Genomic DNA, 26,271 nt, shown 5'->3' with positions numbered 1-26,271 from the left:
TGTGACCAAGGTCTCTTTTACATATGAGCCCTGAATTATATAAATTACTGAAAATACATACATATTTTTTTTATACAAATTGCAAGCAGAAAGAAAAACACAGTCATAAAAATACATTCATCAGTAATAAGGTCCTCAATCAGCTTTCTGAATTGCCGTCGAGGCAGCAGAACATCAGATTTAAGAACATTTAGAAGATTGTTTCACAAATAAGGTGCAAGAAAACTAAAAGCTGATTTACCTGACTCAGTAGAGACCAAAGGAATTTCCAGAGATAGCCATCCCTGAGACCGGGTGTGGTAACTCGTATGTCTAAAGTTTTGTAATGATGTTAGGTACAGTGGGCATTTTTGTAAAAGGGCTTTATAAATGAAAACATAGCAATGTATCAATCTACGTGACATCAAAGAGGGCCAAACAACTTTCTAGTAGAGAATGCAGTGATGAGTACTATGATAAACTGCATCTAACGGCTTTAATGAAGTGTCAGCTGCGTTCATATAGATGATGTCGACATAGTCTAGGACCGATAGGAACGTCGACTGAATAATCTGGTTTCTACTATTTAGCGAGAGGCAGGACCTATTTCTATAGAAGAAGCCCATTTTTATTCTCAGCTTATTAACTAACTTGTCAATATACTTTTTAAAAGATAGCTTTTCATCTATCCAGATGGCCAGATATTTGTAAGCAAGCATGGGCATGATCAATATGGACACCATCCAAAGTGCATATACTTAAATCATCATACTTATAGACTACCACAGTATGAGTCATAATACCCATAAAACCTAACGGTCAAACAAGGAAATGGTTCCAATCGTTTTTCCACTGTTAATTTTTCCCATAGGGGATTTTAGAAACACTTAAAATAAGGGCTGTGTTTCGTGTAGGATTACCCTGGCATGACGTTTTGACAGCCGTGTAAATCTCTATAGGACAATCTGACTTTTATCAATATATTCGCCTGTATTTACCCCCCAAAATGAAATGCAAATTAGCTGCTAGTGTGGCTATCATAAAGAACTACAAATGCCATGATGATCTGGACGAGACAGCCGAATCAAGGCAAAGGTAAGAATCTCTCGATTAACTATCTAACGGCTAAATTTAGTAATGAATAAATTGGCTACATTTAATTGACAAATTAAGTGTGTGTTTGGTGTAGGCTTACCTTGGCCTGACGTTTTTGATAGCCGTGTAATTCTCTCTTGGACAAGTTGAGAATTCCCTGTCAAGTAGACACGGAAGCCCAGCAAGCTTAGCTAGCCTAGCTAGCCTGTAGCCTCAAATGGAGGACGCTAACGAACGTTTTCAATGCTCAAGGAGCTGTGTTTATTTTGCTTTATTCCAGGACAATGTGGACTGCCCAGACTTTCAATGTAGAAACTGTTTGCTTGCGGAGGACTAAAGGGGCGAAGTGGCTACTCTTAGCAAAATGTAGCGAATTTACACAAGCTACTGGGGAATCCTCGCCCACCTACTTTTTCTTTATCTTCTACCCCAGTAGCCGGACGCCGCTCTGGCCTGGTGGAAGTGTCGCCGCCGTGTCAGCACTCCACAGCCAACTGGCCGGTACTCTGCAGGGATCCCTCCCCAAAGGGAATGGAGTTAGTAGTCATCCTGGATGACTTGGTGGACGTTGCTGTTCTCGATCCTACTAACCAACCATGGAGATATGTCACTCGCTGTGGAAGTTGAAAACATCAACCTCTGGCAACGGGGGCCTCCTTGACGAAGGTAAGCCTGGACTGGACACAGACTAGAAACAGCTTCGCTGCCCTGGATCGAGAGGTTCCGGCACCTTCTTCCCTGGGGGCTTCCGATTCGAGATCGGATCTGGAGGTACCTGCGCCTTCGTCCTCTGTTCTGTCTCCCTCTCCGGTGGCTTCTACCTCAAGTTCAGATCCTCAGAGCTTCCCCTCATCGGACTGTGAGGCTGTGCACAGGTGGTCTCGGTGTGGCTCCAGTTGCAGGGTTCGGGCTGCCATGTGGGGCAGGAGTGTCCCAGGCCTGTCCTGGGGATGGGAGTAGGGAGGGTAACCAAAACTAGCCTGGGAAGGAGGTTGTGGGAGGAATTGAGGAGGGTGGTGTGGAGGGTAGTGTGGCTGGCGAAGCTCCAAACTCTCAGCATATGTAGGCTGATGATGTGAATGATACATGGTGTGGACTGCATCATGTGGTGCACTACACTCAACAGTGTTTTGCCAGACCCTAGGGTAGTGCTGTGTAGAGCTGGGCTGAGTTGATGTGAGCCTGGTCTGGTAGAGCTGTGCTGTGATGGGCTGGGTCTGGTAGAACTGTGCTGAGGCGGGCCGGGAATGGTTGAGCTGTGCTGTGATGGGCCATGTCTGGTAGAAATGTGCTGTGATAGACTGGGTCTGGTTAAGTTGTGCTGTGATTGGCCGGGTCTGGCTGTGCTGTGATTGGCCGGGTCTGGTTGAGTTGTGCTGTGATGAGCCGGGTCTGGTAGCGCTGTGCTGAGGCTGGCCGGGTCTGGTTGAGCTGTGTTGAGGTGGCCTGTATTTCTGAGCTGGATGATGGATGTAACTCTCAGCCGGATGCTGGATGTAACTCTTTGACAGATGCTAGATGTTGTATGTAACTCTGATCTGCATGCTGGATGTAACTCTGAGCCGGATGCTGGATGTAACTCTGAGACGGATGTTGGATGCTGGATGTAAGTCTGAGTCAGATGCTGGATGTAACTCTCAGCCGGATGCTGGATGTAACTCTCAGCCGGATGCCGGATGTAACTCTGTGCCAGATGCTGGATGCTGGATGTACTCTGTGCTGGATGGTGGATGTAACTCTGAGCCGGATGTTGGATGCAAGTCTGAGCCGGATGCTGGATGTAATTCTCAGCTGGATGCTGGATGTAACTCTGAACCAGATGCTGGATGTAACTCTGAGCCGAATGCTGGATGTAACTCTGAGCCAGATGCTGGATGCAACTCTGAGCCGGACGTTGGATGCTGGATGTAACTCTGAGCCGGATGCTGGATGTAACTCTGAGCTGGATGTTGGACGTAATGCTGAGCCGGATGTTGGATGCAAGTCTGAGCCGGATGCTGGATGTAATTCTCAGCTGGATGCTGGATGTAACTCTGAACCAGATGCTGGATGTAACTCTGAGCCGAATGCTGGATGTAACTCTGAGCCAGATGCTGGATGCAACTCTGAGCCGGACGTTGGATGCTGGATGTAACTCTGAGCCGGATGCTGGATGTAAGTCTGAGCCCGATACTGGATGTAATTCTGAGCTGAATGCTAGATGTAACTCTCAGCTCGATGCTGGATGTAACGCTCAGCCGGATGTTGGATGCTGGATGAAACTCTGTGCTGGATGGTGGATGTAACTCTGAGCTGGATGTTGGATGCAAGTCTGAGCCGGATGCTGGATGTAATTCTCAGCTGGATGCTGGATGTAACTCTGAGCCAGATGCTGGATGTAACTCTGAGCCAGATGCTGGATGTAACTCTGAGCCAGATGCTGGATGTAACTCTCAGCCGGATGCTGGATATAACTCTCAGCAGGATGACGGATGTAACTCTCAGCCGGATGGTGGATGTAACGCTCAGCCAGATGCTGGATGCTGGATGTAAGTCTGAGCCAAATGCTGGATGTAACTATCAGCCAGATGCTGGATGTATGTCTGTGACAGATGCTGAATGTTGTATGTAACTCTGAGCTGGATGCTGGATGTAACTCTGAGCCGAATGTTGGATGTAACTCTGAGCCAGATGCTGGATGCAACTCTGAGCCGGACGTTGGATGCTGGATGTAACTCTGAGCCGGATGCTGGATGTAACTCTGAGCTGGATGTTGGACGTAACGCTGAGCCGGATGCTGGATATAACTCTGTGCCGGATGCTGGATGTAAGTCTGAGCCGGATACTGGTTGTAATTCTGAGCTGGATGCTAGATGTAACTCTCAGCTCGACGCTGGATGTAACTCTGTGCCAGATGCTGGATGTAACTCTGAGCCGGATGTTGGATGCCGGATGTAAGTCTGAGCCAGATGCTGGATGTAACTCTCAGCCAGATGCTGGATGTAACTCTCAGCCGGATGCCGGATGTAACTCTGTGCCAGATGCTGGATGGTGGATGTAACTCTGAGCTGGATGTTGGATGCAAGTCTGAGCCGGATGCTGGATGTAATTCTCAGCTGGATGCTGGATGTATCTCTGAGCCAGATGATGGATGTAACTCTCAGCCGGATGGTGGATGTAACGCTCAGCCAGATGCTGGATGCTGGATGTAAGTCTGAGCCAGATGCTGGATGTAAGTCTGTGACAGATGCTGAATATTGTATGTAACTCTGAGCTGGATGCTGGATGCAACTCTGAGCCGGATGCTGGATGCAACTCTGAGACGGACGTTGGATGCTGGATGCAACTCTGAGCCGGACGTTGGAAGCTGGATGTAACGCTGAGCCGGATGCTGGATGTAACTCTGAGCTGGATGTTGGACGTAACGCTGAGCCGGATGCTGGATGTAACTCTGTGCCGGATGCTGGATGTAAATCCGAGCCGGATACGGATGTAATTCTGAGCTGGATGCTAGATGTAACTCTCAGCTCGATGCTGGATGTAACTCTGTGCCAGATGCTGGATGTAACTCTGAGCCGGATGTTGGATGCTGGATGTAAGTCTGAGCCAGATGCTGGATATAACTCTCAGTCGGATGCTGGATGTAAGTCTGTGACAGATGCTGGATGTTGTATGTAACTCTGAGCTGGATGCTGGATATAACTCTGAGCCGAATGCTGGATGTAACTCTGAGCCGGATGCTGGATGTAACTCTGAGCTGGATGTTGGACATAACGCTGAGCCGGATGCTGGATGTAACTCTGAGCTGGATGTTGGACATAACGCTGAGCCGGATGCTGGATATAACTCTCAGCAGGATGGTGGATGTAACTCTCAGCCGGATGGTGGATATAACGCTCAGCCGGATGCTGGATATAAGTCTGAGCCAGGTGCTGGATGTAACTCTCAGCCAGATGCTGGATGTAACTCTCAGCCGGATGCCGGATGTAAGTCTGTGCCAGATGCGGGATGCTGTATGTAACTCTGAGCTGGATGGTGGATGCAAGTCTGAGCCAGATGCTGGATGTAATTCTTAGCTGGATGCTGGATGTAACGCTAAGCCAGATGCTGGATGTAACTCTCAGCCGGATGCTGGATATAACTCTCAGCAGGATGATGGATGTAACTCTCAGCCGGATGGTGGATGTAACTAACGCTCAGCCAGATGCTGGATGTAAGTCTGAGCCAGATGCTGGATGTAACTATCAGATGGATGCTGGATATAAGTCTGTGACAGATGCTGGATGTTGTATGTAACTCTGAGCTGGATGCTGGATGTAACTCTGAGCCGGACGTTGGATGCTGGATGTAACTCTGAGCCGGATGCTGGATGTAACTCTGAGTTGGATGCTATACTGGATGTAACATCCAGCATCCAGCTAAGAGTTACAGCTCCTAGTGGATGTCAGGGAAGAGTGGGACGTATAATCATTTATGTCGCCCACAACCATTTTACGTTTCCACAACCAGCCAACTGGCCGCTTCAGTTCGGGAAAATTGGATTTGATCTATAAACATTGATTTTGGAAAAGCAAAAAGTGGGATGATTGATAACGAATGACCGTCACAAGCGATCTGTGGTAGTTTCCACGTACATTTCCTCTCCATTTGTCATTTCAGTCGGGTTGTTTATTCCACAAGCCTCGAAACAGGATCATTCCGTCGACGTTCTCCTGCGTCGTGCGCAGTAAGTCAATGATTTCTTTTTCTGTCGTTTTTAAAAACATTATTATCACGATCATCAATACAAGTCATAGCACTACGCTTTACGAAACCACTGTCTTATGTTGCCTATTTGAATTTATTATAGCCTACACGGGACTATTTTGTAGTCTTAAAGTTTGATACAGCCTATGCATTTGTGAACGTCAAATGCGCTCATGAATGCGGTTGCATACGATAAAGACACGAAGTCACCACACTTTTGTCAGAATTGGGAGCTAGCCTACTTTCATTTCGTGTAATAGAAATCTACTCTTTCTATTTGCTGATTAAATAAAACTTAAAGGCCTACTCTGTGCCGTTTTTGATCATTTAAATTAGCCTAATGATATACCCATTTGGACTATTGAATAGCCTACTAGTTAATGCTCGATGAGTTTAGCTCAACTGTCTTAACCCCATCATTTATACATTCCCAATGGGCTTAGTTCAACTGTCTAACACCATCATAACCCCAAATATTATGGCTTTAAACAAATAAAATAACCTTTGCAACCATACAATGTAGCTAGCTACCCACTGGGCACACACTGGCTGAATCAACGTTGTTTCCATGTCATTTCAATTAAATTGCGTTGAACCAACGTGGAATAGACGTTGAATTGATGTCTGTGCCCAGAGGGTAGTTTCAAAATATGGTTGAAACTTTCATGTTTACCTCATGGACTGCCAGTCCTTGCATTCATAGCCATCTATGAATTTGCGATTGCTTACATTTCTCCAGCTCCATCCCTCAGCTTTATGGCGAATCGTTTTTTTGTTTTTCAAGTTAAGGAGTGGGCCTTTAATTGAAGTTTTCAGCAGTAGGTCATTTGTCTGGCATGCCTCTTTATGTGACATAGGTTGTTATATTATAATAGCTTTGGCTACTTCACATAGACTAACGTAAAGCCTACTAGGTCTTCTAATATGCATGGTTGACTTTCGCTGTACTTTGGCATTGGTGGCATCTTGCAAGATTGTAACACTTTTCTTAAAACCATGCTTTATCATTTGTTATAAGCAGTATGAGCCAATTATTATAAGGTTTATGATATGTAAAGTCTCTCTATGTATCAAAATATTAAAATCTACAGATCTGGGAGTCTGTTCATTTCAATTTTCATTTCAATTATTGATATATACTTATTGGTAATTGAAGCATATAGATTATAAATGCCCCATTAGCTTAGGACAACTGTCTTTCTCTATCATAACCCAACACACAAGCTTTTATTACTCCATTGTTTACCAACAATAAGAACGTAAACACACAATGTTATGTTTAAAAATATGAGTGGATGTTACAGACTGTCAGTCTTTGCATCTAGAGCGTGGTCTATGCACTTGAGGGCGTACATTTCCCTGGCCCGTCCCTCCGCTTTATACCAAAACGGGGCCATGTTTTGTTATTTTTCGAATCCCATTTTTAATTGATTGAAAATGTGTGTTCATTTTACGGGGCCATTATGAGATGATATTAAGACATACTGTAACAAGGGGATGACAAGACTCACAGGATTATAACCACATCATAATGCATAATACCTGCAGTAAAGTGTTACCATCCTGTAGACCCTAAGAGTATGTGTATTTATCTCAGTGTATAGACAATGGCAACTGCTCTAAGTGGCCGTAATCCAGGTGGACGCGGACCAAACCAACGCAAAGGTCGGATTTTAGGCATTATTGATGCCATTCAGGATGCAGTCGGACCACCAAAACAGGCTGCTGCTGACCGCCGAACAGTTGAAAAAACGTGGAAACTTATGGACAAAGTGGTACGTTTGTTTCAATTCAATTGCATAATTTATGCTTCTAATGAGCTTATACCTGCAGTAGACTGACTTTTCCTCCCTATTTGATTGAATGCTTTCCAGTTTCAATAATGTAAACCTAAATTGCCTTTCCCCCTATGTGTGTAGGCAAATTAGGGGTTGTTTAATCATTTGGTTTTAAGCATCGGTCAAAATACAATGTTTTTATTTGAGTTAAGATTCTATACATTGGATAAACTTGAGTCAAATGTCACAAGGAAATCGCAATTGTAGCTCAGTAGTTATAGGTAGAACGCAACAAAGAGATTTTACGTGTCTGAACTATCCTCCTAATAACTGATGGCATTGCAAACTTCTCTCTGCAGGTTCGTCTCTGTCAGAACCCTAGACTACAGCTGAAAAACAGCCCCCCATACATATTGGATATCTTACCTGACACGTACCAGCATCTGCGGCTAATACAGTGCAAATATGAGGAGAGCCAGAGACTGACTCAGCTCAGCGAGAATGATTACTTTAAGGTCTACATTGATAGCCTAATGAAGAAATCGAAAAGGGCTATCCGGCTTTTCAAAGAAGGCAAGGAGAGGATGTATGAGGAGCAATCCCAGGACAGGTAAGGAAAAGAAGGTCTGTGTGTGTTTTGAGTGTAAATTAGCCTCTGTTTGGTGAATATCTGTTAATGTTACTATTGCTATTGGTGTTGTTTCTATTACTTGAGGCATGCTCACATGATGGAAATACAGTGCCTTCAGAAAGTATTCACACACCTTGACTTTTTCCACATTGTTGTGTTACAAGTTGGGATTAAAAATGATTTAATTGTAATTTTTTGTCAACGATCTACACAAAATACTCTAATGTCAAAGTGGCAGAGAAATTCTAACATTTGTTAAAAAAAACACTAAAAAAACCCCCCACTAATATACAGTATCTTGATTAGATAAGTATTTAACCCCCTGAGTCAATACATGTTAGAATCACCTTTGGCAGCGATTACAGCTGTGAGTCTCTAATACCTTTGCACACCTGGATTGTACAATATTTGCACATTATTATTTTAAACATTCTTCAAGCTCTGTCAAGTTGGTTGTTGATCATTGCTAGACAGCCATTTTCAAGTCTTGCCATAGATTTTCAAAGCTGATTTGACTCAAAACTGTAACTAGGCCACTCAGGAACATTTCAATGTCGTCTTGGTAAGCAATTCCAGTTTATATTTGGCCTTGTGTTTTAGGTTATTGTCCTGAGAGGTGAATTTGTCTCCCAGTGTCTGTTGGAAAGCAGACTGAAACAGGTTTTCCTCTAGGATTTTGCCTGTGCTTAGCTGTATTCTGTTTCTTTTTATCATAAAAAACTCCCTAGGCCTTGTCAATGACAAGCATACCCATAACATGATGCAGCCACCACCATGCTTGAAAATATGAAGAGTGGTACTCAGTGATGTGTTGTGTTGGATTTGCCCCATTCATAACGCTTTGTATTCAGGACATAAAGTTAATTTCTTTGCCACATTTTTTGCAGTTTTACTTTAGTGCCTTATTGCAAACAGGATGCATGTTTTGGAATATTTCTATTCTGTACAGACTTCCTTCTTTTCACTCTGTCTGTCAATTTGGTTAGTATTGTGGAGTAACTACAATGTTGTTGATCCATCCTCAGTTTTCTCCTATCAAAGCCATTAAACTCTGTAACTGTTTTAAAGTCACCATTAACCTAATGGTGAAATCCCTGAGAGGTTTCCTTCCTCTCCGGCAACTGAGTTAGGGAGGACACCTGTATCTTTGTAGTGACTGTGTGTATTGATACACCATCCAAAGTGTAATTAATGACTTCACCATGCTCAAAGGGATATTCAGTGTTGGCTTATTTTATTTTTACCGATCTACCAAGGCATAGGAAATCCGTTCCTGTTTTTTGTGGTTGAATCTGTGTTTGAAATTCACTGCTCGACTGAGGGACCTTACAGATAATTATATGTTTGGGGTACAGAGATGAGATAGTCATTCAAAAATCATGTTCAAAAATCAGTCCATGCAACTTATTATGTGACTTGTTAAGTACATTTTTTACTCTTGAACTTATTTAGGCTTGTCATAACAAAGGGGTTGAATACTTATTGACTCAAGACATTTCAGCTTTTCATTTATTATTGCTTTGTAAAAATGTCTAAAAACATAATTCCACATTGACATTATGAGGTATTGTGTGTAGGCCAGTAACCCAAAAAATCGAAATGTAATACATGTTTAATTCAGGCTGTAACACAATATGTAGAAAAAGTCAAGGGGTGTGAATACTTTCTGTAGGCACATTACATGTATGCAGTGTGGTTAACACTAGAAGAGCTCGTGCACGTCTTTACATCGTGTGCTCATGCCTCAGATGACAGAAAGAAACCCGTAAGTGCCAGCGTTTTGAAACGTTGGTTTAATAATACTTTCCTGTGGATATTTTGTCTTAAATGTAAATAATAATAAATAAATGTAGAGTTCTACTGACAGTGACTGGGAATATTGGCCTAACTAGGGGAAGGAAATACTGGTTTGAGCCAATGGTCCACCACGTATGAGCAGTTTCACCCACTTTAATAGTTCGTATGATATGTGCTACGCAAAAACAGCTCATTTGTGCATCCAACTGGGCACACATTGGTTGAATCAACGTTGTTTCCACGTAATTTCAATGAAATTATGTTGAATCTACGTGGAATAGACGTTGAATTGACATCTGTGTCAAGTGAGATGTTACCTCTCATAAATGCTAGATTATTTATCTGGACTTTTTCTGTGCCTTCACTGCATTATCTACAGTTATTAGTGAACTAATTGACAATTGTGTGGTGTAGGGGTTGACCAAACACACAAGGACCATGAATAGGCAGGATGATAACAGGTTTCAGGAAAAAGAAAGGCTTTAAATGAAAAACATAGAAATACACGCTCGTCGAACATCTCATTCCAAAATCATGGGTATTAATATGGAGTTGGTAGCCTTTTGCTGTGATAACAGCCTCCACTCTTTCCACTAGATGATGGAACATTACTTGCTTCCATTCAGCCACAAGAGCATTAGTGAGGTTGGGCACTGATGTTGGGTGATTAGGCATGGCTCGCTGTCGGCCTTCCTATTCATCCCAAAGGTGTTCGATGGGGTTGAGGTCAGGGCTCTGTGCAGGCCAGTCAAGTTCTTCCACTCCGATCTCGACAAACCATTTCTGTATGGACCTCCCTTTGGGCATGGGGTCATTGTCATGATGAAACAGGAAAGGACCTTCCCCAAACTGTTGCCACAAAGTTGGAAGCACAGATTCATCTAGAATGTAATTGTATGCTGTAGCATTAAGATGTATTTTCACTGGAACTAAGGGGCCTAACCCGAACCATGAAAAACAGCCCCAGACCATTATTCCTCCTCCACCAAACTTTACACTTGGCACTATGCATTGGGGCAGGTAGCGTTCTCCTGGCATCCTCCAAACCCAGATTCGTCCGTTGGACTGCCAGATGATGAAGCATGATTCATCACTCCAGAGAATGCGTTTCCACTGCTCCAGAGTCCAATTGCGGCATGCTTTACACCACTCCAGCCGACGCTTGGCATTGCGCATGGTGATCTTAGGCTTGCTCGGCCATGGAAACTCATTTCATGATGAATCTCCAGACTAACAGTTATTGTGCTGACATTGCTTCCAGAGGCAGTTTGGAACTCGGTAGTGAGTGTTGCAACCAAGGACAGACGATATTTACGCGCTACGCGCTTCAGCACTTGGCAGTCCCGTTCTGTGAGCTTGTGTGGCCTACCACTTCGTGGCTGAGCCGTTGTTGCTCCTAGACGTTTCCACTTCACAATAACAGCACTTACAGTTGACCGGGGCAGCTCTAGCCTGGCAGAAATTTGACGCACTGACTTGTTAGAAAGGTGGTATCCTATGACGGTGCCACGTTGAAAGTCACTGAGCTCTTCAGTAAGGCCATTCCACTGCCAATGTTTGTCTATGGAGATTGCATGGTTGTGTGCTCGATTTTATAAACCTGTCAGCAACGGGTATAGCTGAAATAGCCAAATCCACTCATTTGAAGGGGTGTCCACATACATTTTGCATATATAGTGTACATGATTAAACTTCCAATAAAAAGGCCTAGCTGTGTCTGAGCATAAAATTACTTAATCATCAACACTTGACTCAAACACTAAAGTTCATTGAGCTGTGGAGAGCCATCAGCAGGCCATGCTAGGGTCCTGGTGCCAAGCTCTCAGTGCTGCACAGGCGCTGCCAACTTAGCCCATAACGAGGTCAGGTGACCTGTAGCACAAAGGGTTATGGGAGGTGTACCTGGCGGCCATCTTTGGTCAGACACCCCATGTGACACCACAATTGATAACACTGAGAAAACAAGTGGCTTTTACTAATCAATTCAACCAGTCTCTACATCAAATAGGATTGTGTCAATACAATGTCTTGCGGCTGAATACAAACTGTGTGATTTTAGTGATCATATCAAATCAAATGTTATTTGTCACATGCGCCGAATACAACAGGTGTAGTAGACCTTACAGTGAAATGCTACCTTACAAGCTCTTAACCAACAATGCAGTTTGAAGAAAAATAAGTAAAAAGCTGGTAACTAAGAAATAAAGAGCAGCAATAAATAACAGTAGCGAGGCTATATACAGGAGGTACCGGTACAAAGTCAATGTGCAGGGTTAGTCGAGGTAATTGAGGTAATATGTACATGTAGGTAGAGTTAAAGTGACTATGCATAGATAATAAACAGAGAGTAGCAGCAGCGTAAAAGAGGGGGTGGGGACAATGCAAATAGTCAGGGTAGCCATTTGATTAGCTGTTCAGGAGTCTTATGGCTTGTGGGTAGAAGCTGTTCAGTAGCCTTTTGGTCCCAGACATGATGCTCCAGTACCGCTTGCCGTGCAGTAGCAGAGAGAACAGTCTATGACTTGATTGGCTAGAGTCTTTGACAATTTTTAGGGCCTTCCTCTGACACCGCCTGGTATAGAGGTCCTGGATGGCAGGAAGCTTGGCACTACCCTCTGTAGTGCCTTGCGGTCGGAGTCCGGGCAGTTGCCATACCAGGCAGTGATGCAACCAGTCAGGATGCTCTCGATGGTGCAGTTGTATAACTTTTTGAGGATCTGAGGACCCATGCCAAATCTTTTCAGTCTCCTGAGGGGGAATAGGCTTTGTCGTGCCCTCTTCACGACTGTCTTGGTGTGTTTGGACCATGATAGTTTGTTGGTGATGTGGAACTTGAAGCTCAACTTGCTCCACTACAGCCCCGTCGATTAGAATAGAGGCTTGCTCGGTCCTCTTTTTCCTGTAGTCCACAATCATCTCCTTTGTCTTGATCACGTTGAGGGAGAGGTTGTTATCCTGGCACCACACGGCCTGGTCTCTGACCTCCTCCCTATAGGCTGTCTCATCGTTGTCGGTGATCAGGCCTACCACTGTTGTGTCGTCGGCAAACTTAATGATGGTGTTGGAGTCGTGCCTGGCCATGTAGTCATGGGTGAACAGGGAGTACAGGAGGGGACTGAGCACACAGCCCTGAGGGGCCCCCGTGTTGCGGATCAGCGTGGCAGATGTGTTGTTACCTACCCTTACCACCTGGGGGCGGCCCGTCAGAAATTCTAGGATCCAGTTGCAGAGGGAGGTGTTTAGTCCCAGGGTCCTTAGCTTATTGATGAGCTTTGAGGGCATTATGGGGTTGAACGTTGAGCTGTAGTCAATGAACAGCATTCTCACGTAGGTGTTCCTTTTGTCCAGATGGGAAGGGGAAGTGTGGAGTGCAATAGAGATTGCATCATCTGTGGATTTGTTGGGGCGGTATGCAAATTGGAGTGAGTCTAGGGTTTCTGGGATAATGGTGTTGATGTGAGCCATGACCAGCCTTTCAAAGCACTTCATGGCTACAGACGTGAGTGCTACAGGTCGGTAGTCATTTAGGCAGGTTACCTTAGTGTTCTTGGGCACAGGGACTATGGTGGTCTGCTTGAAACATGTTGGTATTACAGACTCAGTCAGGGACAGGTTGAAAATGTCAGTGAAGACACTTGCCAGTTGGTCAGCGCATGCTCAGAGTACACGTCCTGGTAAACCATCTGGCCCTGCGGCCTTGTGAATGTTGACCTGTTTAAAGGTGTTACTCACATCGGCTACGGAGAGCGTGATCACACAGTCGTCCGGAACAGCTGATGCTCTCATACATGCTTCAATCTCGACCCTGATAGTCATTACATTTGGGGGGAAAACCAGGAGCAATTATTTTGAATCGCGGGTCAGTGTGCTGCTAACTGTCCCATACGGGGCTCAAACCAGTGATCCTCTGCTTCGCAACACACGTGACTGCCCTCCTTGACAACGTTCCAGTGGGTTGAGCCACGCAAATTCTGCTTTGCAATTTTAACACCAGTGTTACACTCCACTGCTTAGCAAATCTGTATGCAGACAAAACAGGCCTTTCGCAATATTTCAAATACAATCGCGGGAAAGCAAATGGCTCCTGCTGAAAGAGAAGACTAATCTGTGTGCTGTAGGCTACCAAAATATTTGATCAAATTCCAAATATTGTTTTACAAAGTATAACAAGAGAGAGATAGGCTTTTGGCATGAGCGCATCGGCCATCACCAGCGAGTGAGCTGCGCATCACTGGAAAGCTTTTTTAGGACTTTTTATTTATCTCAGTTTCTTAGTGTCAAAGTAGTCTGTCATTTCGATCATCTGTGGGATATTAAAAAAGAAACGCCAAAATCTCCAGTCGTGTAAAATGACATAGAATTGCATGAAATTACTAAAAATGTTCCCCATGTGTGCAACAAATGTGATGATATGCATGCAATGTTTTATTATAAAGGCGATTTTTATCATACATTCCGGTACCTCAGAGCTTCCCAGGTCACCCCCTCTCACGCTCACTTTTTGTTCCGGCACCTCCCGGTTGACAAATTAAGCACTGGCTGAGTGGTTAGTGTGCTACATCTTTTTTTTTAACGATAACATCAACAAGCACTATTGCACACCTGTTCAGACCGATTTACAAGTGCAACAGTAAGTTAATATTATTTTGTTTGGTGGGGGTGGGGGTGCCAGGGGGTTCAACCAAGGTGCGCTTTGAAGAAATAGGTTTTCAGACATTTTTGGATGCTACTGTTCAAACCTGCAGCTTTCAAACATACAGCAACCCTGAGTCTGCCAAGTGAGTGTAACGTCTTGATCGTTAGGTGCTCCATTGCAGGGACATAAAGTCGGGTATATCTTCAACCTCTGCGAACAAGAACCAATTGTGTAACAGGAAGCACCTGGCTGGCTGGGTAAAGAAAACTCCCAGCTAGCACATAACGTTCTGAGAACCATATGTGTCTTAGAGCTTGGTGAGAGCGTGGTTGTCCTATGGTTATTTTGCATACAACCTTCCCACAACTTTCTGGGAATGGTGCAGGATAGTTACTTGGCTTTGGAACATTCTTGGCACATTTAAGGAACTTGACAAAAAAAACGGAATTATCTTGGTATTTCATTACTTTAATAGAATGTTCCCTACATTTACATTTACATTTTAGTCATTTAGAAGACGCTAAAAGTGAAAACATGGTGGCATTTAATTTCAGCATTTAAATAAGTTTTGGTCATGTTCTAGAAATGTTCTCCACTGGTTAGACATCGGCAATGTTCTCAAATTGTTCCAAGAACGTTTAGAAGCAACGTTCTTCTGTGGGAATTTCAGTACTTCAGCATAACATTTCCTACAGGTTTCCTTATGGTTCTATTTAAAGTCATGCTCCTAAATGTCAGTACTTCAGCATCAAATCAAATCAAAGTTTATTGGTCGCGTACACAGATTTGCATATGTTATTGCAGGTGCAGCGAAATGCTTGTTTCTAGCTCCAACAGTGCAGTAATACCTACCTAGAAATACAAAAAAAATAACTAACACATAATCCAGAAAAATAAGTTCTATAGGATACTGAGTATACCAATTATTAGGAACACCTTCCTAATATTGAGTTGCACCCCCCCTTTCTTTGAGAACAGTCTCAAAGAAACTCCTGCTCTTTCCATGACATAGACTGACCAGGAGAATCCAGGTGAAACCTATGATCCCTTATTGATGTTAAATCCACTTCAATCAGTATAGATGAAGGGGAGGAGACAGGTTAAAGAAGGATTTTTAAGCCTTGAGACATGGATTGTGCATGTGTGCCATTCAGAAGGTGAATTGCCAAGACAAAATATTTAAGTGCCTTTGAACGGGATATGGTAGTAGGGTCAGGTGCACCCATGAGTGTGTCAAGAACTGCAACGCTGCTGAGTTTTTCACGCTCAACAGTTTCCAGTGTATATCAAGAATGGTCCACCACCCAAAGGACATCCAGTAACTTGACACAGCTGTGGGAAGCATTGGAGTCAACATGGGCCAGCATCCCTGTGGAACTCTTTCGACACCTTGTAGAGCATGCACCGACAAATTGAGGCTGTTCTGGGGGTAAAGGGGGGTGCAACTCAATATTAGGAAGGTGTTCCTAATGTTTTGTACACTCAGTTTATATATAAAGTGGGTGAAACAGTATGTAGACATTATTAAAGTGACCAGTGTTCAATGACTATGTATATAGGGCAGCAGTCTCTAAGGTGCAGGGTAGAGTACCGGGTGGCAGCCGGCTAGAACAGTGACTAAGGTTCAGGGCAGGGTACTTCTTTACAAACATGTGGGAAGAAGAGAGCTGCACTCTCTTTTATTCATTTACAAAGCAGTCTTGCAGAAACTTCCACTCTACATTACTTAATTGATTAATATTAGACGTACAAATTACCAAACCCCTTCTCAGGGATGGATAACTCTGGAGATCCCTTTGGTCTCCACAGAATTGGGAAAATCTGCTTTTAGTTTATTTGCCCCTTATGTGTGGAACAATATGCAGAATTCCTTGCAATGAGATATTCTGGTGCCTTTCAGGCATTCTATGACTGGAGACTTTTACGTTGCAGAATGCAATTGCTTTTCTTAAATATATTTAATTTTGTGTATTACAGTGTGGAAAAAAAGTATTTAGTCAGCCACCAATTGTGCAAGTTCTCCCACTTAAAAATATGAGAGAGGCCTGTAATTTTCATCATAGGTACACGTCAACTATGACAGACAAAATGAGAAAAAAAAATCCAGAAAATCACATTGTAGGATTTGTTATGAATTTATTTGCAAATTATGGAGGAAAATAAGTATTTGGTCAATAACAAAAGTTTCTCAATACTTTATTATATACCCTTTGTTGGCAATGACACAGGTCAAACGTTTTCTGTAAGTCTTCACAAGGTTTTCACACACTGTTGCTGGTATTTCGGCCCATTCCTCCATGCAGATCTCCTCTAGAGCAGTGATGTTTTGGGGCTGTCGCTGGGCAACACAGACTTTCAACTCCCTCCAAAGATTTTCTATGGGGTTGAGATCTGGAGACTGGCTAGGCCACTCCAGGACCTTGAAATGCTTCTTACGAAGCCACTCCTTCGTTGCCCGGGCGGTGTGTTTGGGATCATTGTCATGCTGAAAGACCCAGCCACGTTTCATCTTCAATGCCCTTGCTGATGGAAGGAGGTTTTCACTCAAAATCTCACGATACATGGCCCCATTCATTCTTTCCTTTACACGGATCAGTCGTCCTGGTCCCTTTGCAGAAAAACAGCCCCAAAGCATGATGTTTCCACCCCCATGCTTCACAGTAGGTATGGTGTTCTTTGGATGCAACTCAGCATTCTTTGTCCTCCAAACACGACAAGTTGAGTTTTTACCAAAAAGTTCTATTTTGGTTTCATCTGACCATATGACATTCTCCCAATCCTCTTCTGGATCATCCAAATGCACTCTAGCAAACTTCAGACGGGCCTGGACATGTTCTGGCTTAAGCAGGGGGACACATCTGGCACTGCAGGATTTGAGTCCCTGGTGCCGTAGTGTGTTACTGATGGTAGGCTTTGTTACTTTGGTCCCAGCTCTCTGCAGGTCATTCACTAGGTCCCCCCGTGTGGTTCTGGGATTTTTGCTCACCGTTCTTGTGATCATTTTGACCCCACGGGGTGAGATCTTGCGTGGAGCCCCAGATCGAGGGAGTTTATCAGTGGTCTTGTATGTCTTCCATTTCCTAATAATTGCTCCCACAGTTGATTTCTTCAAACCAAGCTGCTTTCCTATTGCATATTCAGTCTTCCCAGCCTGGTGCAGGTCTACAATTTTGTTTCTGGTGTCCTTTGACAGCTCTTTGGTCTTGGCCATAGTGGAGTTTGGAGTGTGACTGTTTGAGGTTGTGGACAGTTGTCTTTTATACTGATAACAAGTTCAAACAGGTGCCATTAATACAGGTAACGAGTGGAGGACAGAGGAGCCTCTTAAAGAAGAAGTTACAGGTCTGTGAGAGCCAGAAATCTTGCTTGTTTGTAGGTGACCAAATACTTATTTTCCACCATAATTTGCAAATAAATTCATAAAAAATCCTACAATGTGATTTTCTGGATTTTTTTTCCTCAATTTGTCTGTCATAGTTGACGTGTACCTATGATGAAAATTACAGGCCTCTCATCTTTTTAAGTGGGAGAACTTGCACAATTGGTGGCTGACTAAATACTTTTTTCCCCCACTGTATATAGGATAGTTAAATTAGATAGGCACTGTGATACAATATGTTTTTTAATCAAATTTTTAAAGCTACATTTTTAAGTAACCGCTGGTGGTAGAGCATTCCACGATGACATGGCTCTATACATACCCGAGCGACACATTAAATCTGTTTTTGTTTTGGTTACGGTGAAGAAATCCATAGTGGCATGTCTGGTGGGGTAGGTATGCATGTCTGCTTGAAGTGTATGCAAATAGGTTATACAAGTGGTTAGACATTTTCAACACACAAATGTTTCTTAAAAATACTAAAAGAGAAGTGGTCAATTTCTCCTCAACCCTCAACCATGAAAGACTATCATGCATGTTGTTGATGTTATTTCAGTGTGTGCAGTTAAGGGCAAGGCGTGCTGCTTTGTTTTGAGCCAGCTGCTGCTTTGCTAGTATTTTTTTACTGTACTTGACTATATTACCGGACGCTAATCAAGATGGGACAAGTTCAGCGCCTTAACTACTAGTATAGGTGATCTTTGTGTCAAAAACACAGGACATCTTTTTATAACAGACATACCTCTCCCCATCTTCACAACAACTTTGTCAATATGACTTGACCATGATAACTATCAATGTTACTCTTAGGAGTTCAGCTTCTTCAACTTGTTCAATGGCCACACCCTTTATGCACAACTGGTCAATGTCAGAAGAAGAGTGGTATGGCAGTCAGTGATGATAATGAGACATCGTTTACAACACCGGGATAGGGTAGCCAGGCCCATCCCACATTTTATTCCACAGAATCGCAATATGCTGGAGGACCACATGCCTGTCACAATCAACATGGATTAGTCTATTTTAAACTTTTAAAATAGCTAAGACAGAGGTTTCATAAGATTTATCTTTTTGCCATTTGTGCTGTTTTTATTCTTCTTTAATATTTCAGAGGCAGAGAGGGAGTTAATGGAGGGAGTAGAAAAGCCGTAGCTTTCTTTTTGCATTCACTCTCTTTAATGATCACATCACAAAGATGGGGCTGTACTGGGCCTCTGATCTGTCTCTTCTTCTAGACCCTGAGGGACTGGTGCCTCCCTCCCCTTAAAGACCCAAACACCTCCCCCTCCCATCATCAGCCACCCACCTGCTTCTTTTTTTCCCAAAGGGCTGTCTGCCTTTGCGGAAGCCATCTAGATCGACCACAATACAAAAGCTCACACTGTAGACACATTTTGAAGAAGCACATGTGAATATTCCTTTAATTATTTACGACAAGGTTTATTTGTTTCATGCTGGTGGGTTTCTGAGTGTCATGAACATCGGTTCTCCCTCCCTCTTCCTTTTTGGGCTTTTCTAGCATTCTCTCTTTCATTATCTTACGCCCCCCTCCCCCCTCCCCTACGCGTTTTTCTATCAATTTCTCTCAGTGTCCTCAGTTTCAGGTACTGTGGGTTCCTCTTGTATTCATACCTCATGTGGGAGGATGTCATCATGATTTCTGTAGCACTCCAAACGTTAGTCTTTGAAACCTGAGAATAACTTATTTTGTTTCATGGGCCTTTGGTTAAATTATTATCTCGACTTGTGTGGACTCACTGGAATGTACAGTATGTTGGGGATGAAGAAAAATATAACGCAAAGTCACGATCAATACTCATCAAGACAGCAGCTGTTGCAGAAAGCTTTCCCTGGGGAGTCGACGGTAAAAGAGAGGCATTCTCTTTGTCTTTATTTTGATCAAGAAGGTGTGTCATGTCAATAGATTGGTTCCAGCCAAGGCACGATAGACAGTGACGTGAGCAATAGAAAATAAAATATGGGCTGCAAAGTCTTTACATCTATGAAGGAGGTTGACTGATTCTGTCCCTATGCAACATGCTGTGTTCTTTGTGGTGGCTGATCTGCTGAGAGTCTGTCCATTTCACACGAGCAATTGTGATATGTCCATCGAAAAGGACCAATGAGTACCAACAAAGTTTGCATTTGCACAGTTCTTCCACAAAATGTGTATTTGTAATTTTTTTTTGTGTGGAAATTGTTAAAAGTAGTCCTTGTGCATAGAGTTGTATGGTTTGTTAAACTCAGAAATCAATGGTTGTTGTTTGGCAAAGTTTAGATCCGTCTCTCTGGAATTGCCTGGTATATTTTTACCCTTATACCCCACCCCCTGCACCTCATATCTGGCCATCTGATCCCCTTGCCTGACTCCACTGCCTCAAGATGTGAAGAAAAAAAAAACACTAAACAGGTAATAGATAGGACTGTGATGGTTTGGGTTGGTTTTCAATTTCAGTTTGGTTAGTTGTCAAACTGCCTGAAAACACACTTGCAGATACCTCAGCCAAACGTACAGTTGAAGTCAGAAGTTTACATACACCTTAGCCAAATACATTTAAACTCAGTTTTTCACAATTCCTGACATTTAATTCTAGTAAAAATTCCCTGTCTTAAGTCAGTTTGGATCACCACTTTATTTTAAGAAAGTGAAATGTCAGAATAATAGTAGAGAGTGATTTATTTCAGCTTTTATTTCTTTCATCACATTCCCAGTGGGTCAGAAGTTTACATACATTCAATTAGTATTTGGTAGCATTGCCTTTAAATTGTTTAACTTGGGTCAAACGTTTCGGGTAGCCTTCCACAAGCTTCCCACAATAAGTTGGGTGAATTTTGGCCCATTCCTCCTGATAGAGCTGATGTAACTGAGTGAGGTTTGTAGGCCTCCTTGCTCGCACATGCTTTTTCAGTTCTGCCCACAAATGTTCTATAGGATTGAGTCAGGGCTTTGTGATGGCCACTCCAACACCTTGACTTTGTTGTGCTTAAGCCATTTTGCCACAACTTTGGAAGTATGCTTGGGGTCATTGTCCATTTGGAAGACCCATTTGCGACCAAGCTTTAACTTCCTGACTGATGTCTTGAGATGTTGCTTCAATATATCCACATAATTTTCCTTCCTCATGATGCCATCTATTTTGTGAAGTGCACCAGTCCCTCCTGCAGCAAAGCACCCCCACAGCATGATGCTGCCACCCCCATGCTTCACGGTTGGGATGGTGTTCTTTGTCTTGCAAGCAGCCCCCTTTTTCCTCCAAACATAACGATGGTCAATATGGCCAAACAGTTATATTTTCGTTTCATCAGACCAGAGGACATTGCTCCAAAAAGTATGATATTTGTCCCCATGTGTAGTTGCAAACCGTAGTCTGGCTTTTTTATGGCGGTTTTGGAGCAGTAGCTTCTTCCTTGCTGAGCGGCCTTTCAGCTTATGTTGATATAGGACTCGTTTTACTGTGGATATTGATACTTTTGTACCCGTTTCCTCCAGCATCTTCACAAGGTCCTTTGCTGTTGTTCTGGGATTGATTTGCACTTTTCGCACCAAAGTACGTTCATCTCTAGGAGACAGAATGCGTCTCCTTCCTGAGCGGTATGATGGCTGCGTGGTCCCATAGTGTTTATACTTGCGTACTATTGTTTGTACAGATGAACGTGGTACCTTCAGGTGTTTGGAAATTGCTCCCAAGGATGAACCAGACTTGTGGAGGTCTACACATTTTTTTCTGAGGTCTTGGCTGATTTCTTTTGATTTTCCCATGATGTCAAGCAAAGAGGCACTGAGTTTGAAGGTAAGCCTTGAAATACATCCACAGGTACACCTCCAATTGACTCAAATGATGTCAATTAGCCTATCAGAAGCTTCTAAAGCCATGACATAATTTTCTGGAATTTTCCAAGCTGTTTAAAGGCACAGTCAACTTAGTGTATGTAAACTTCTGACCCACTGGAATTGTGATACAGTGAATTATATGTGAAATAATCTGTCTGTAAACAATTGTTGAAAAAATTACTTGTGCCATGCACAAAGTAGATGTCCTAACCGACTTGCCAAAACTATAGTTTGTTAACAAGACATTTGTGGAGTGGTTGAACGAGTTTTAAGGACTCCAACCTAAGTGTATGGAAACGTCCAACTTCAACTGTATATGCCTTGGCAGCAGCTAATAGGGATATATAATAAATACAAGTACAAAAATATGCGCTTGCTAGCATAATATATTAAATCAAATCAAATCAAATCAAATTTTATTGGTCACATGCGCCGAATACAACAGGTGCAGACATTACAGTGAAATGCTTACTTACAGCCCTTAACCAACAGTGCATTTATTTTAAACAAAAAAAGTAAAAATAAAACAACAACAAAAAAAAGTGTTGAGAAAAAAAAGAGCAGAAGTAAAATAAAGTGACAGTAGGGAGGCTATATATACAGGGGGGTACCGTTGCAGAGTCAATGTGCGGGGGCACCGGCTAGTTGAGGTAGTTGAGGTAATATGTACATGTGGGTAGAGTTAAAGTGACTGTGCATAAATACTTAACAGAGTAGCAGCAGCGTAAAAAGGATGGGGTGGGGGCAGTGCAAATAGTCCAGGTTGCCATGATTAGCTGTTCAGGAGTCTTATGGCTTGGGGGTAGAAGCTGTTGAGAAGTCTTTTGGACCTAGACTTGGCACTCCGGTACCGCTTGCCGTGCGGTAGCAGAGAGAACAGTCTATGACTAGGGTGGCTGGAGTCTTTGACAATTTTGAGGGCCTTCCTCTGACACCGCCTGGTATAGAGGTCCTGGATGGCAGGAAGCTTTGCCCCAGTGATGTACTGGGCCGTACGCACTAGCCTCTGTAGTGCCTTGCGGTCGGAGGCCAAGCAGTTGCCATACCAGGCGGTGATGCAACCAGTCAGGATGCTCTCGATGGTGCAGCTGTAGAATTTTTTGAGGATCTGAGGACCCATGCCAAATCTTTTTAGTCTCCTGAGGGGGAATAGGCTTTGTCGTGCCCTCTTCACGACTGTCTTGGTGTGTTTGGACCATGATAGTTCGTTGGTGATGTGGACACCAAGGAACTTGAAGCTCTCAACCTGTTCCACTACAGCCCCGTCGATGAGAATGGGGGCGTGCTCAGTCCTCTTTTTTTTCCTGTAGTCCACAATCATCTCCTTTGTCTTCAATGTTTGTCTCAAAATGGAAATAAGAGTGTTCTGTTTGAGCATCTGTAATTGCATAAGAGTGGTCTTCGGCAGTTGAACAAGTTGATTTATTCCACAATATGAATTAGATTGGCTTTGCACTATACACACAACTGTATACAAACTGTTAAATCCCGGTGGATTGATGAGGAATTGAAAAATTGTATGGTTGAGAGGGATGAGTCTAATGGAATGGCAAATAAGTCTGTCTGCACAACCAATTGGCAAACATACTACAAATTGAGAAATCATGTGACTAAACTGAAGAAAAAAAGAAGAAACTACACTATTAAACAAAGATAAATGACAGAATGATAGTAAAAAGCTTTGGAGTACCTTCAATGAAATTTTGGCCAAAAAGGCAAACTCAGCTCCATCATTCATTGAATCAGATGGCTCATTCATCACAAAACCCACTGATATTGCCAACTACTTTAATTATTTTTTAATTGGCAACATTAGCAAACTTAGGCATGACAACAACAAACGCTGACACTACCTATCCAAGTATATCTGACCAAATTATGAAAGACAATTATTGTAATTTTGAATTCCATAAAGTGATTGTGGAAGAGGTGAAGAAATGATTGTTCTCTATTAATGACAAGCCACGAGGTCTGACAACTTGGATGGAAAATTACTGAGGATAATAGCGGACGATATTGCCACTCCTATTTGCCATATCTTCAATTTAAGCCTACTAGAAAGTGTGTGCCCTCAGGCCTGGAGGGAAGCAAAAGTCATTCCGCTACCTAAGAATAGTAAAGTCCCCTTTACTGGCTCTAATAGCCGACCAATCAGCCTGTTATCAACCCTTAGTAAACTTTAGGAAAAAATGGTGTTTGACCAGATACAATGCTATTTTAGAGTAAACAAATTGACAGCAGACGTTCAGCACGCTTATAGGGAAGGATATTCAGCAAGCACTTAAACAAATGACTGATGATTGGCTGAGAGAAATTGATGATAAGAAGATTGTGGGGACTGTTTTGTGCAGCTTTTGACATTATCGATATAATAATATAATATAATATGCCATTTAGCAGACACTTTTATCCAAAGCGACTTACAGTCGTGCGTGCATACATTTTTGTGTATGGGTGGTCCCGGGGATCGAACCCACTACCTTGGCGTTACAAGCGCCGTGCTCTACCAGCTGAGCTACAGAGGACCACAATCATAGTCTGCTGCTGGAAAACTGCTGTGTTATGGCTTTACACCCCCTGCTATATTGTGGATAAAGAGTTACCTGTCTAACAGAACACAGAGGGTTGTTCTTTAATGGAAGCCTTTCCAACATAATCCAGGTAGAATCAGGAATTCTCCTGGGCAGCTGTCTAGGCCCCTTACTTTTTTTAATCTTTACTAACGACATGCCACTGGCTTTGAGTGAAGCCAGTGTGTCTATGTATGCGGATGACTCAACAATATACACGTCAGCTACTACAGCAACTGAAATGACTGCAACACTTAACAAAGAGCTGCAGTTAGTTTCAGAATGGGTGGCAAGGAATAAGTTAGTCCGAAATATTTAAAAACTGAAAGCGTTGTATTTGGGACAAACCATTGACTAAACTCTAAACCTCAACTAAATCTTGTAATGAATAATGAGGAAATTGAGCAAGTTGAGGTGGCTAAACTGCTTGGAGTAACTGTCATGGTCAAAACATATTGATACAACAGTAGCTAAGATGGGGAGAAGTCTGTCCATAGTAAAGCGTTGCTCTGCCTTCTTAACAGCACTATCAACAAGGCAAGTCGTATTGGCCCTAGTTTTGTCGCACCTGGACTACTGTTATTGTGTGGTCAGGTGCCACAAAGAGGGACTTAGGAAGATTGCAATTGGTTCAGAACAGGGCAGCATGTCTGGCCCTTGGATATACACAGCAAACTAACATCAATAATATGCATTTCAATGTCTCCTGGCTCAAAGTGGAGGAGAGATTGACTTCATCACTACTTGTATTTGTGAGAGGTATTGACATGTTGAATGCACCGAGCTGTCTGTTTGAACTACTGGCACACAGCTCGGACACCCATGCTTACCCCACAAGACATGCCACCAGAGGTTTCTTCACTGTCCGCAAGTCCAGAACAGACTATCGGAGGCTACATAGAGCCATGATTAAATGGAACTCTATTCCACATCAAGTAACTCATGCAAGCAGTAAAATTAGATTTGAAAAACAGATACAAAAACACCTTGTATCAAACACATACATTGCCTTGGCAGCAGCTAATGGGGATCCATAATAAATACAAATACATTGGTGAGTAAAAACGAATGCTTCCTACCCTTTAATTGTTTAAGGTTACACTTCCTACCGTTCCTAAAGGCTAAAGGCCCTTTCAAAACAAGCTAGGTGTTCTAAGATCTAGCTCTCTTCTTTCCGTTTGCTCATAAGATGCCTTATTTTATCTGGAGTCTAGAGGAAGCTAAGTTCTCAATAAGTTTGCTCTTAACTAGGCAGATTTATTTCCACTTTGCTGCCAACCTTTTTTTACTAAATGCCCACGTACAGTAACACAAGTCTCTGGCAGCAAAGTGCCTCGGCCATGACTTGTCTCGACTCTTGTGTGCTCACGGGGACATCAGCACTCAGCTTGTCAGTCTCTCACTTTAAGAAACATAGCCTCCCATCCTGAGTGGATATGCTCCTCCATCCTTTCTCCTGCAGCTCTATTATTGATCCCCGGCCAGGGGAAGAGAAGCAGCATCACATACACCAGTGAGGGAGAATCACCAGAACAGTTCTGCTGGAAGTAAAGTATATTTTTTACTCTCATACTGTAATTACAGTACAGTGAATAGGTGCGCCATATTTCCCCCTTGCTGTTGTAAGCTTATTATCATCTCTCTGAGTGGAATCTCTGGGCTACTAGCATTCCGGAGCGCCAAGTCTAAGTCCAAAAGGCTTCTTAACAGCTTCTACCCCCAAGCCATAAAACTCCTGAACAGCTAATCATGGCTACCTGGACTATTTGCATTGCCCCCCCCCACCCCACCCCAACCCAACCCCCTCTTTTATGCTGCTGCTACTCTGTTTATTATTTATGCATAGTCA

The 26,271-nt window shown here is 43.1% G+C and overlaps 1 protein-coding gene across 1 annotated transcript in view; it reads left to right on the top strand.

Moving 5' to 3' along the window:
* Window positions 1-5,467: 5,467 nt before the first annotated feature.
* The window catches only part of cblb (Cbl proto-oncogene B, E3 ubiquitin protein ligase), a 204,719-nt gene continuing 183,915 nt past the window's right edge, over window positions 5,468-26,271 (top strand). The window contains exons 1-3 of the mRNA XM_041894588.2: window positions 5,468-5,779; window positions 7,397-7,574; window positions 7,937-8,187. Of these exons, the coding sequence (XP_041750522.2) occupies window positions 7,407-7,574; window positions 7,937-8,187 (419 nt within the window). The 5' untranslated portion in view covers window positions 5,468-5,779; window positions 7,397-7,406. The remainder of the gene's footprint in view (window positions 5,780-7,396; window positions 7,575-7,936; window positions 8,188-26,271) is intronic.

The sequence above is a fragment of the Coregonus clupeaformis genome, chromosome 13 (assembly GCF_020615455.1).
Source record: "Coregonus clupeaformis isolate EN_2021a chromosome 13, ASM2061545v1, whole genome shotgun sequence".
Classification (NCBI taxonomy): domain Eukaryota; kingdom Metazoa; phylum Chordata; class Actinopteri; order Salmoniformes; family Salmonidae; genus Coregonus; species Coregonus clupeaformis.
Note: the sequence above shows the minus strand (reverse complement) of the source record. Positions and strands in the feature narration are given on the sequence as shown.